The 14,043-nt window shown below is 43.9% G+C and overlaps 1 protein-coding gene across 1 annotated transcript; it reads left to right on the forward strand.

The window, feature by feature from the left end:
- The first annotated feature begins 7,533 nt into the window (after positions 1–7,533).
- On the forward strand, positions 7,534–13,265 carry vgll2b (vestigial-like family member 2b). The gene is made up of 4 exons (XM_014210111.2): positions 7,534–7,850; positions 8,358–8,700; positions 10,658–11,086; positions 12,047–13,265. Exons 1-4 carry the CDS (start codon positions 7,764–7,766, stop codon positions 12,088–12,090), a joined length of 903 nt encoding a protein of 300 aa, XP_014065586.1. The 5' UTR covers positions 7,534–7,763; the 3' UTR covers positions 12,091–13,265.
- The last annotated feature ends 778 nt before the right edge of the window (positions 13,266–14,043 follow it).

The raw sequence follows: 14,043 nt of genomic DNA on the forward strand, positions 1-14,043 counted from the left end.
TGTAGCACAGCTATCCTTGCCGTAAGGCGATCGTTCTCCTGTATATTATAAGTACAACGACTGCAATTAGAAGGCATCATGTTAATGTTACTTAGCTTCGGCTGTTTGAAGTCCTGACGAACCATGTCCAGATAAAACCTCCGGGGTGAAAAAGTTGAATGAAATAAGTTGAGTGAGGAAAAAGTAAAAATATACGGTAATGAAAAAGTAAAAACCGTGAGGTAGTCAGGTAGCAAAGTAAGATCGGCAACAAAACGCACAGCAGCGTAAACAACTCTGCAAATTGTCTAGAGAAAACCAGGTACAGCTCATCACCCATCTAACACCATCCCTACCGTGAAGCATGGTGATGACAGCATCATAGTGGTAATAATAGAGAGAATAATGAATGGAGCCAAGTATAGGCAAATCCTTGATGAGAACCTGCTTCAGAGCGTAAATGACCTTAGGGGGCAAAGATTTACGTTCCAACAAGACAATGACCTCAAGCACACAGCCAGAGCAATGCGGGAAGGGCTTCAGAACAAGAATGTAGAAGTCCTTGAGTGGCCATGCAAAGCCCAGACTTGAATCCCATTCAAATCTGTGGAAAAACTTAAAGATTGCTGTTCACCGCTACTCCCCATCTAACTTAACAGAGCTTGAAAAAATCTACAAGAAAGAATGTGAGAAAATCCCCAAATCCAGATGTGCAAAGCTGATACAGACATACCCAAGACGACTGACTGTAATCGCCACCCAAGCGCCTTTTACATAGTATTGACTCAGTGGTGTGAATACTTATGTAAATGAGATAAACCCTATAACAGCCACTTTCGTGTTATGCAATAGGTTATGTAGTTTACACTGCACACTTCAGCTCACTACCACTACCACTTCCACACTCTATTCCCCCAGGGGGCAGCTGCCAGCACCCAGGTCCAAGTGTTGTTCTGCCAAGCCTTGATAAGGACATGTTCTGCAAATTAAGGTGATCATCAGTGAGTGTCCCAGCTGGCAGAGCTGTGAGGCTGCTGGGTTTTGCCTGTTTGTATTTTTCCTTTTTGTATGTATTTGTTTCTGCTACCATCTGAACATAATCTGCTTGGGCTCTCTGACCCAAAGGAGTCAACTGGCCCTGGACCTAAGGTAAGGTTGCTGTCTCCCTGGGCACATGTGCATCCAACACGGTCCTCTCAAACGCTGATTTCACATATAGATGCACACATTCACTCAGGTTACAGACCATATAACTAGGCCTAGGACCTCTAGTCAAAGTGAGTGCAACAATATCCGTAGGCTAGTTATTGGTTTCGTAACATTAGACCTAATAACTCAAGCCTAATAATGCAGTTTTCCTATATTCAATATATTGTCATGGATGGCACCTTTGACTTAGCCAGGTTACAGCCTGGTTTAAGTGAAACAATGGTGAGTGCAGCATTCAGTCTGGGCTACCTTTGACTGTGAACCAGCCAGACCTGTCTAAGAGTCTGAAACTGGGCCTGTGTGTGTGTGTGTGTGTGTGTGTGTGTGTGTGTGTGTGTGTGTGTGTGTGTGTGTGTGTGTGTGTGTGTGTGTGTGTGTGTGTGTGTGTGTGTGTGTGTGTGTGTGTGTCACTGTCAGACCTATAGGGATGGCTCAGGACAGCTGGAGGGACTGTGAGCCAGTGAGCCACTGGGAAGACCAGGACAAGAGAGCAGCTGTTATGTCTATGTCTCTCTAACACATGCTGCATGGAGCAGGGGGGATTTGTGTAGCTAAAGCTAAAGCAGGCCGATAGGATAAACAAGTGTGGAATGCTGGGAGAGGCAGAGTGACCCCCTTGGGTCCATGCCAGACAGAGACCTTAAAAAAGACGTTGTTGTTTCAGGGGTTATGGTTCAATCTTCCATAGCCTGGTTAAACCAGAATGAACACTGCGTTCGCAATTGAAGTAAAGTAAAACAATGGTTGTCTGTTTTAACCATGCTATCTATCTGTGCTCTGTCCAAACATGCAGTACTGTATATAGCCTGTATGTTGTATGCAAGTCATGCTTTGCTGACCACAGCGACATGTTCTTGGATGTTACTTAATTTGTTTTTATTTGTTCAACGGTGATTTATAGCATGGATTATAAAGTATTCCTGGTGTCACGATCATATTGGAGGTCTAAATAAAGCTGGTGCCATTACTTCTTTCAACAGGTCAGCCAATCAGAGGCGTCGGAGCAGTTCTCATTTAGCCTGTGCAGAAAGAGGATGGGTTTGGATGTCCGGGGTCATATGCAGCAGTGATGTAACTTGTTTATTTTCAGCTAGCACGGACACACACACGCAAACACATACACATTATTGTGCTTTAATAATAATAAAAAACGAAATATGCAATACACAATAAATCATTCAAATAAATAAAGTATAAATCAATACAATTCATTATTTATAAATCAATTACCCAAATGAGCAATCATTATGCACAAATAATGGACACTAATGCTGATAATGATGTTTGTAGACATTAACCTATTTTAACCTGCTTGTGCCCTGCCTCTATTCTCTGCTCCAGTCAAGGGGTTGAGTCACTCGCCCTCCTCCCTTTCCTAGTGTGGTCAGTACATGACAAGTGTTGCATTGCTAACCACGCACACACACACTGTTGCCAAATAGTGACAAATGACTGTAGATGACTGTTCCGAAGGAAAGGCGAAGTGCGGTAAGACAACGATGAGGTTTATGTGTTGCTGGGGGAGAGGGGGAAGAGGGAGATAGAAAGTCATGGTCATTAATACTAGAAAGTCTCCATTGCATCAGCAGCGGCTGTTTATCACGCTGTAAGTTGGAGTGCACCAACATTGCATCACACACGGCTCTGGCTCCAGCACCCTACCCGCCGGCTCTGCCCAGCTCTGTCCTGTTTGTTAAATATTTAGGCACATGACAACATCAAAAGACCATTGTAAGAAAGAAAAAGACAAGATAAATGAAATAATGCCACAGCAGTGCTGAATCAGAGCTTAAACTGCAAAAGTAAAAGCATTAGTTGATACACATAAACACAGCAACATGATGTCCAAATGTCCTTTGCAATGTTGCTACCTTCTGTAGACATTGTATCACAGGGATTCTAGACATCAACATCCACCCACCCACCTAAGCAGCAACACGACTTCACCCAACTTCCCACCGGTCTCATCTGCTAACAGACATCAGAGGCATTCCAACTCATCTGACACTCGTCGAAGGAATTCTGCAAATATTCCACACAATTCTCCCAGGCAGTCCCGAGTGTCTGTCAAAAAGACTGGCATGCCGACCAAATCAGGCTCCTTTAAAACTTAAAGCACCACCTTGCTCTTTTTAACTATTAAACCCCCCCAGAGTCAAAGTCCGCGCCTCCATGGAAATCGAATTAGCATAATAAACAAATCCCCATAAAAATCTGTCCGTTTAAGCTAGAGATATTTATGTTTTTGCATTGTATATGTCTTAATCCACCGTATCCGCCAGTGTGTCGCACAGTGTCGCACTTTCGCACTTCCGTATCTGTGGTGAAAGGTGAAAGAGACAGTGAGACATCCCGAAAATCAGTCTTCTCACAAAATCATCTGTAGCGTCTGAATGGTTTGGGCTCCACACTAATATGACCACTCTGTGGAAAGGTGTTTTGCTCTAGGACGTCCACAGGCGTCACAACACTCATCTGAAGGTCCTCCGGTATGGTTTGAAAAAATTATATACAAAAGTGCATTTGGAAAGTATTCTGACACCTTCACTTTTTCCACATTTTGTTATGTTACAGCCTTATTAAAAAATGGATTCAATAAACCATTTTCCTCATCAATCTACACACAATACCCCAATAATGACGAAGTGAAAACAGCATTTCAGAAAACGTTCCACATTTGTGCAAATTTATTAAAAAGAAATAAAACAGAAATACCTCATTTAAATAAGTATTCCGACCCTTTGCTATGATACACGAAATTGAGCTCAGCTGCATCCTGTTTCCATTGATCATCCTTGAGATGTTTCTAAAACTTGACTGGAGTCCACCTGTGGTAAATTAAATTGATTGGACATGATATGGAAAGGCACACACCTTCTATATCAGGTCCCACAGTTGAGAGTGCATGTCAAAGCAAAAACCAAGCCATGAGGAATTGTCCGTAGAGCACTGAAGTTCGCCAATAACACTGTGGCCTCCGTCATTCTTAAATGGAAGAAGTTTCCTCTTCCTAGAGTTGGCAGCCCGACCAAACTGAAAATCAGATGGTCACTCTGACAGAGCTCCAGAGTTCCTCTGTGGAGATGGGAGAACCTTCCAGAAGGACAACCATCTCTGCAGCACTCAACTAATCAAGCCTTTATGGTAGAGTGGCCAAACGGAAGCCACTCCTCATTAAAAGTCTTCCCTGTAGCTCAGTTGGTAGAGCATGGTGTTTGCAACACCAGGGTTGTGGGTTTGATTCCCACGGGGGGCCAGCACAGGGAAAAAAAAGAAGAAAAAAAATGTATGAAATGTATGCATTCACTACTGTAAGTCGCTCTGGATAAGAGCGTCTGCTAAATGACTAAAATGTAAATGTAAATGTAAAATGCACATGACAGCCCGCTTTGAGTTTGCCAAAAAGCACCTAAAGGACTCTCAGACCATGAGAAACAAGATTATCTGGTCTGATGAAACCAAGATTGAACTCTTTGGCCTGAATGCCAAGCGTCACGTCTGGAGGAAACCAGGCACCGCTCATCACCTGGCCAATACCATCCCTACAGTGAAGCATGGTCGGTGGCAGCATCATGCCGTGGGGAGGATTTTCAGCGGCAGGATCTGGGAAACTATTCAGGATTAAAGAAAGATGAACGGAGCAAATTACAGAGAGATCCTTGATAAAAACCTGCTCCAGAGCACTCAGGATCTCAGGCTGAGGCGAAGGTTCACCTTCCAACAGGACAACAACCCTAAGCACACAGCCAAGACAACGTGGGAGTGGCTTCAGGAGAAGTCTCTGAATGTCCTTGAGTGGCCCAGCCAGAGACCGGACTTGAACTCGATCAAACATCTCTGGAAAGACCTGAAAATAGCTGAGCAGCGACGCTTCCCATCCAACCTGACAGAGCTTGACAGAATCTGCAGAGAAGAATGGGAGAAATTCCCCAAATACAGGTGTGCCAAGCTTGTAGCATCATAGCCAAGAAGACTCGAGGCTGTAATTGCTGCCAAAGGTGCTTCAACAAAGTACTGAGTAAAGGGTGTGAATACTTATGTAAATGTTATATTTAATTTGATTTATCTTTTCAATTTGCAAACATTTCTAAAAACCTGTTTTTGCTTTGTAATTATGGGGTGTTGTGTGTAGATTGATGGAGAAAAAAAACGATTTAATCAATTTTAGAATTAGGCTGTAACGTAATGTGGATAAAGTGAATGGGTCTGAATACTTTGAAATGCACTGTATATACAAAAGTATGTGGACACCCCTTCAAATTAGTGGATTCGGCTATTTCAGCCACGACCATTGCTGACAGCTGTATGAAATCGAGCACACAGCCATGCAATCTCTGTAGAAAAAAGAATGGCTGGAACGGCACGAATGAAATGGAAAAAAAACGCATGGAAACCATGTGTTTGATGTATTTGATAACATTTCACTGACACCGCTCCAGCTATTACCACAAGCCCGCCCTCCCCAATTAAGGTGCTACCAACCTCCTGTGCAGTAGAATGGCCTTACTGAAGACTTTCAATGTGGCACCGTCATAGGATGACGCCTTTCCCAACAAGTCAGTTCGTCAAATTTCTGCCCTGCTAGTGCTGCCCCGGTCAACTGTAAGTGCTTTAATTGTGAAGTGGAAACGTCTAGGAGCAACACCGGCTCAGCCTCGAAAGGATGGGCCACACAAACTCACAGAACGGGACCGTGAAGTGCTTAAAACGCAAAAAAAAAAACCGTAAAAATCGTCTGTCCTCGGTTGTAACATTCAGTACCAAGTTCCAAACTGTCTCTGGAAGCAATGTCAGCACAAGAACTATTCGTCGGGAGCTTCATGAAATGGGTTATCATGGCAGAGCAGCCGCACACTAGCCTAAGATCACCATGCGCAATGCCAAGCGTCGGCTGGAGTGGTGTAAAGCTCACCGCCATTGGACTCTGGAGCAGTGGAAATGCGTTCTCTGGAGTGATGAATCACACTTCACCATCTGGCAGTCTGACGGACTAATCTGGGTTTGGCAGATGCCAGGAAACGCTGCCTGCCCCAATGCATAGTGCCAACTATAAAGTTTGGTGGAGGAGAATTAATAGTCTGGGGCTGGTCTTCATGGTTTGGGCTAGACCACTTAGTTCCAGTGAATGGAACTCAACGCTACAGCACACAATGACATTCTAGACGATTCTGTGCTTCCAACTTTGTGGCAACAGTTTCGGGAAGGCCCTTTCCTGTTTCAGTATGACAATGCCCCCATGCACAAAGAACCCTGACCTCAACCCCATCGATTATTTTGGGGACTATCTGTCGTGAATCTGTTATTCAACGCGTTTGTATGGGCTAATAGCAGTAAGGCCAAAAATATTTTGTATTTATTTTTTAGATACTTCAAGGGGTCTTAAAATTCAAAATCAAATAGATAAATGATCCTTGGTATGACCTTCTTAAAACAATTCCAAATAGCTTAGTAAAAAAAACCTTCTCGGGCTTAGACAGGGCTTGGACTGTTACGGGTTTTAATGGGTCACATTTTTGATAGGACATCTAACGTATCAAAGTAAAGTAATGTAGTGTAAATTGATTAATATTTTTCTTTTGTTATTATAAAATCGTACTATGACATCAGATGACATACTACGTGAGGAAAGTTCCTTGTTTGTGTAACTGATGGGTGATAATTTGTCATGGAATTGTGTATTTTTTTCTCTCCTGGTGTTGGTATGGCCAGTGTGTGCACCCTACAGTTGACACCTAAGTGTCATTCTGAGAATTCCACCAAATAGCTCCAATGTCCGCAGACTTTACTTGGCTACCCCATGGATGTTTTAAAGGATGGCCAACTCAACACTTTAAATGGGAATAGAATACACATTTCCTATATCCTTTAATGAAGTCACTTGCTTTTTAAATTACTCTATTGCCTCTACACCATAACTGAATCTAATTCTGCAGTGGGCCTATTGGCCTATGACCCTCTGTGTAACCCTTGGAATAGTTTATTTTGGGGTCAAAGAAGTTAAGGATCATGCCAACTAAATTAGACAGAATGCATTATGGAAATTGGAAAACGTGCATGGACAGTAGAAAACGTGCATGGACAATAGGTAATTAGATAATAATAGATTTACTTTACAATAATGAACCGATTTCTCACAGATTATCATTGGCTACATTTCTTAATAGCCTACAATTCTTATCTTAATAGAAAGAAATCGTAATATATTTTCGTATTCTTTACTAAACAGCTTAGGCTTATGTAATATTACAAATCAGAGCATTTATTTTAGCGGGTAGCTACTGGACAAGGGTGGGTGGGTCGAGATGTACAGGACACTCTTGTGTGGGTTTTGTTGTATAAACCTCTCTCACCACAATCTGAGAGCGCAGCTGCTGTTGCGCAGCGTAGCAGAGAGCGCGCTCTGGAGTGATGTCGAGCCTCGTGCTGCCTGCTGCGGATTGCCACTGACCGAGCGCCTTCTCTAGTTGCCTTGCTGCTGCTGGTAGCGGAATGTTGTCGCTCTCTTACAACGTTGGTTTCCATATGACAGTGCGACACTTCCCTTCCCTGGCCTGAGAGGACACCGTGTCATTACCATGAGTTGTTTGGATGTTATGTACCCAGCCTATGGACATTACGCACCGTACGCTCCAGCCGCCCCCGCGTTCATCAACAGCTTCCAGGTAAGGAGGCGCTGTCAAATGTTTTCGAATTAATTAATTAAACGCGCGAGAGAAACTTTGTTTTCCAAGAATAAGTTTATTTGCATAAAAAAGTAACCTATTTGATTGTTTTACCTACACAAAATGTTGGATCTATGGGCAGATTATCAACGAGGTCTGTAAGAAACCAAATGTCTCCAAACATTTCCAAAACCTGCACTTCTCTGTTTCTCAATTTTCCATGATCAATGCTATGGATTTCACATTTGTTTTGTCTAATGTTGGTAATTTATCAGATCCATAAGCAGTGGAGGTATGTTGTCGGTATGTGTATGACAGGAGGCTTACTAATTGGCACATACTGATTTCGTTTGAATAGTTGTGGAGAAAACAGTGTCATGATCACAAGACTATTAGCCAATGCACGCACACACGTCTTATGTCACAATAGACTTGGTCTTCAAGATCTCTCCCTTCTAACAACTGTCCATTGCCCCCACCCTGCCCCACTTCCTCCTCCCCCTTCAGGCACCCATCGGTCTGAGGAGCCCCTCTCCTCACCGCAGAGACTTCATGATGGAGAGCGCGGAGATGACAAGGTGTCAGGAGGGGGTATCGGTGGGCACCAGCACGGGCCCTGGCTCTTCCTCCTCCGCCTCTTCCTCATCCTCATATCCCCGTGCCACTCGACCAGAGGAGTGCCATAAGGAGAAACAGGAAGTGCCCGAGGCTGAGTACCTGACGTCTCGTTGTGTCCTCTTCACGTACTACCAAGGGGACATCAGCAGTGTGGTAGACGAACACTTCTCCAGGGCACTCAGCTCCTACATGGAGGGAGAGGGCAAGAGGAGGGCATCGGACCTGGGCACAGGTAGCGTAGGCATAGTTAGGAGTGTTTTTGGTGTTTGTGCGTGTGTGTGTGTGTGTGTGTGTGTGTGTGTGTGTGTGTGTGTGTGTGTGTGTGTGTGTGTGTGTGTGTGTGTGTGTGTGTGTGTGCACCAGGTGAGGCTGTCAGAGGACACACAGAAGTGTGTGTGTAGATATAAAATGGCAAACCAAAACGGCAAAGAAATGGACAGAAGGGTGCTTGTTTAGTGGTGCCTGTTGTCCTCTGCCCTAATGGGGTCAGAGGTTAGGAAGGCTTGAGGGTCAAGGGTCAGGGATATTATTAGACAAGTGTGACATGCTTCATGCTCTCAGTTAAGTGTGTTTTTGGGCAGTTAAGTGTAGTTTGATGATTTTTTCCGAAAAATATTAATGCAGATACAGGTAAGATCAACAAAGTTCAGGATTTGGGCCAAGAAATGACCCAATGGTAGGCAGTATGTCATAAATGAAACTAATATTAATAGAGAGAACCAGGTAAAGAGATTGTTTTACACAAAAGAGACTGACATTGCTTAGATGAATGGGCTATTAACAATCAGTGGACATTTGCTCTACAATCACCCACAGGTGCAGACAGTGCAAAAGATTTTCATATTCCTCTCGCGTCAACCAATGTATTCACATTAATTGTGTTCTACAGCTTTTTTACAAATGTTTTCAACTTTCTCTCGATCAATGGTACCACTATTACATTTGCCAAAGTAGTCACCCAAACTCGAGTTGCGCTCTGCCTGTCCTCCCGATTTCCATGTAGGACTTAGATCCTCCCTCTCCCTCTCTCGTTGGACGTCTTCCTGCCTGACAACAGATACTATGTTTATACGCGGCCGTAAGCGTTGAACCCCGCGGGCCAGCATATCGCCTTCAAACGGCTCCGGTCGGCCCCACAATGGCCGCTGCTGATTTATCACACAACTGGTATGATTGGGGCTACTGCATGCACTGCCGCACGACGGTGTCTTTTTTCAGAGTAATTCTAAATATAAAAAGTAACGTCTAAAAGCCTAAAACTGTCCCACTGACATTCTGCTTTGGGCAAACGAAGTGGTGCAGAAAAAACAACAGGTGGGGGTTGTTTTTTTTTTGGGGGGGGTGTAAGTAAGGGGGCTGAGGGGGAGGCAGGACACAGCGACAGGGTTCTCTTCCTCTCTGTGTCAATGAGTGTCTGTATCTCTCTCTGCTTCAAGTTTTAATGTCACGTGCACAAGTACAGTGAAATGCCTTTCTTTACTAGCTCTAAACCCAACTCTACAGTAATCAATATCAATGTAGTACTAAAAATAACATAAGCAGAACAAAAACGCACAATAAATACAAATAAGAAATAAGAACATGAGAAGTAAGTAAGCTACTGTATATACAGGGTCTGTTCCAATACCAATTTACTGGAGTGATATAGGTAGATATGTATCGGGGGTAAGATGACTGGGCATCAGGATATAGTGTATATGATGATTGTATGTGAGTGCGTGTGCGTGTGTGTAGAGTCAGTATAAATATGTGTGTATGTTATGTGTGTGTTGGAGCGTCAGTGTGTGTGAGTGTGTAGAGTCCTGTGAGTGTGCATAGAGTCAGTATAAAAATACAAGGTCAACTCAGTCCATGTCGCCATTTTGTTAGCAGTCTTGGTGTCAGACTCGGTCTGTCTGTTTTCTCTCTCTCTCTCTCGCTCTCTCTAAGAGTCTCTAGTATTTATTTCTGTGGCCTGCAGGAGACTACTGTTGGTAGGACTGTGTGCTGTATGTACATATGTGTAAAAACCATGTGACCTAATGTTGTTTTCATGACTTGCATGCATCTCTCACGGGCTATTCCATATGTGTCTCTAAATCATGCCATACAGTAACACTACTGTCCGTGACATATGCCTAAAGCTGATCTCTCTCGCTCTCTCTCTCTCTCTCTCTCTCTCTCTCGCTCTCTCTCTCTCGCTCTCTCAGATACCCCTTCTCCCAGCAGTCGCCGCAGCTTCCCCCCCTCCTTCTGGGACAGCAGCTACTCCTCCCCCCAAAGTCGCTCCCACTGCGAACCCGGAATGCCCATCTATTCCATGGACCCCTACGCTTCCGGACTCCACCCGGGCATTCCGCACCCTCACGCTCACCCCCACTCGCACATCCACCCATCAGAGGGGTGGGGCTACACCCCGAGCCAGGCCTACGGGCCCCCCAGGCCCCTCCACGAACTCTACACTCCTGGTGGCCTGGAGCCCCACCACCCCTACAGCCCCTTGCTTATGCCCACCGTGCGGCCCCACCACCTGGGATCCCTCCCTGTGCACCATCCCTATGACGTCACCAAGCTGGACCCCACCGCGCCCTGGCCGGGCCTGCTGCCCCCCGGAGAGATGGCCCTCAACATGGACGCAGGTATGGAGTCGCTTCTCTACTTCAGCGGGGCCTACCACAACAAGCACAACCACAACAACCACCTGCAACTTTTCAATAGCAGTCCTCTCTGCTGCAGCCACAGTCACCTGCGTGTCCATAGTCCCATAAATGTGCAATATCGGTTAACACCATGAACTTCAAATGCTCGACAGGCATATGACCACTGACATTAACATTGGTCAGCTGATTTTTGAGCCCCCAGAAAGTATTTTAATACAGATGAATGTGTACCCGCAACCCCAATGAAATGGAATTTCCAATATCATCTGTCAACATGGCTTAGTCATTTCAGTTGTCATTGTGCTATTGTTCCGAATTCTTCAATGTAAGCTGATCAATAATGTAACACTATTACATGTCAGTTTCCCACCAGACGACCTGTCACCTGACCATATAACGATGGCTGCCGAGCACACCAAACATTTATTTGGTTTGGTAGCCGTCAGAGGACTCTTCACCAGTATGCGTTATTGACCGAAAAAAAACATACTTTTACCAGTTCTCTATCAGTGTGTTTTGCCCTATGTGCTGGGACGGTTTGGTGCCAATAATAAACTGTTGTAGTTTTGTCCACCTCATTCTCTAACCAGAGTCCAATTTGGCGATTAACATCCACCCACAACTTTGTCTTCAGTCTCGGTACACTACAACTCTACATTAACCTGGTCTTACAAGCCACCTCTGCAGTTTATTTCTTTCAGCTATATTTGTCACTTTTAGGTCACATTTGTGAGCTGTCCTACTGTATGTTTCTTTGCTGCTGTTGTATGGCATAAACAGAAAATTAGTGTCAGAGAAAACACATCATCAATAGCCTTTACATTTTTTTTTTTTGAAGCTGTTTGGATTAAAGAGCAGGAGCAGCCATGACAACCATTGTGCCTCGTTCTCATTGTTTTCCTCCATTGTATCTTCTTTCTTTTTTTTCTACATCCCCAGGCCTCCAGCATCACAAGAAAGGGAAGGACCTGTACTGGTTTTAACAACCCTCCTCCTTTGCCATCGACCAGCCATTACCGGATCCAATTAGGACGTCTGGACCTGTACCATTGAAGCGCCCCCTCCTCGCTGTTCCCTCATCCCCCTTTATCCCTTATCCACCACCCCCTCATCCCCCCTCATTTGCCCTCGCCTCCCCCAGGCCCACAGTGCCAGCGCAGCCGAGAGGCTCCAGGTCGGCATGTGTGTACCATGGAGATAAAGACTCAGAGGCTGGGCTTATGGAGAGCAGAGCAGAGAGAGAAGATGTACAGCCTTGGAGACCACTGCTCTGTGTTCTGTGATGACTGGCCTATCCCTCACCTCTCCTATCGCTGCTCAGGGCTCATCTGTGTGGTGTAGCAGCATAGAGACCCTTGGAGGCCACTAGCAATGTGCTAACAACAGTGTCCTGGTTTGGATAGAAAGACAGAGAGGGACAGGCTCATAAGAAACGTCCTTTGGACACAGGGGAAGTGCAAACAAAGACGGATGAGATAAAATGGTATTTATCACATGCTTCGTAAACAACAGGTGTAGACGAACATTGAAATGCTTATACCGGTCGCCCAATCTTTCACTACACCCCTCCCTACTGCAGGTTCTCTTCTCTGTGTTGACACTGCACTCGTCATCTATATTATCTGGGCAGTTATCTGCATTTCAACAAATGGACATGCGATGATTGGACTGGCTGTGTATGGATTTGGATTGTGACTGTAATCATAATGTTGTTTTTTTTATTTTCTATTTTCTATTTATTTGTGTTTTAATATGCATTTCTGAAATGAAATCTTCATTTGGCCAGTGCTTTGGAAATACTGTGGTTGTGGTTTATTAAAAGATGGTTGAGAAATTCTTGAAGGACGATTGCGAGAGGCTACTATAAAAGGTGTCTGACAGTATTTGTTGATCTATGAACTAACCTTTTAGTCTGAGGAAAGGAAACACTACAATGTATGTGAATGATCAGCCCGTTTAATAATAAGCATTTTAAGCTGTTGATCAAGTATTGATCAGACACCACATTTACTTTGAATAATTTGAGTGTGTTCCATTGATGTTCCTTTCGTTATACATATGATTTTTAGCCGTTTTAAAATGTGGACCTTAGAAGTGTTATTCAGGGTGTGCATTCTCTTGCTTGTGTCAAGAAATAAAAAATATTTATTGACAATAATGTTATGGTAAATTCAGACTTTCTTTCAATATCTGTACGGAATTATTTGAGTGATTATTAAAAAGTATATGGACCAGTCAGCATAACCCAGTGGCAAAACCGGTTGCAATGATATCATCATGAAGTCTTTTGTGACGTCAGGGTCAGCTTATAAACGGGTTCTAAAATAAAAAATGTGTTATCTGACCAAATGACACATCGTTCCTATGACGTGTTTATGTTGTCATGAAGAAGAAAAAAAATCACCTTTCCCTTGTTGTAATCTGGTCATATGATGTCTTTTCAACCAGGGAATGATGTAATTGTTACGTTACATGTCACATTTTGCCTGCTTGGGAAAACTATTGAAAGCCTGAAGATATGTCACACTTGAAATTACCGTGATTGAGTCATCAATGTAAACAACATAGTTTTGTGGGGTGTAAATTTAAACAGAATTAAATTCCAAAATCTCAATGTTGAAGTTATTTTTCCAAATAATCCAAACAACTCCAAAGACATTCTGTTCCACTTCCATGTGACACTTTGACACCTATGGAGTGGAAACGAGCTTTGAATTCCAATTATGTGTAATCAGAGAGGACTCCAACCCTCCCAGTTATGCACAAGTGTTGCTGCACTATTGATCCAGATGATAATCAAATTGTGTAAGTATGCCAAGCATCGTACATGTTCATTTAGATGGACATTATGTTTGAGCCACTCGGGAGCAGCCAAGTATGTCACTGGTCGAGTCCCAAATTGCATCCTATTCCCTATGCAGTGCACTACCTTTGTC

This window comes from Salmo salar, chromosome ssa09 (assembly GCF_905237065.1).
Source record: "Salmo salar chromosome ssa09, Ssal_v3.1, whole genome shotgun sequence".
NCBI classification, from domain to species: Eukaryota; Metazoa; Chordata; class Actinopteri; order Salmoniformes; family Salmonidae; genus Salmo; species Salmo salar.

Excerpts from the sequence above, each read along its gene's own strand:
- vgll2b (XM_014210111.2), top strand. The coding sequence starts at position 7,764 with ATGAGTTGTTTGGATGTTATGTACCCAGCCTATGGACATTACGCACCG. Across the intron at positions 8,701-10,657 it reads GGCATCGGACCTGGGCACAG|ATACCCCTTCTCCCAGCAGT; the intron begins GTAGCGTAGGCA and ends TCGCTCTCTCAG. Across the intron at positions 11,087-12,046 it reads GGCCCTCAACATGGACGCAG|GCCTCCAGCATCACAAGAAA; the intron begins GTATGGAGTCGC and ends CTACATCCCCAG.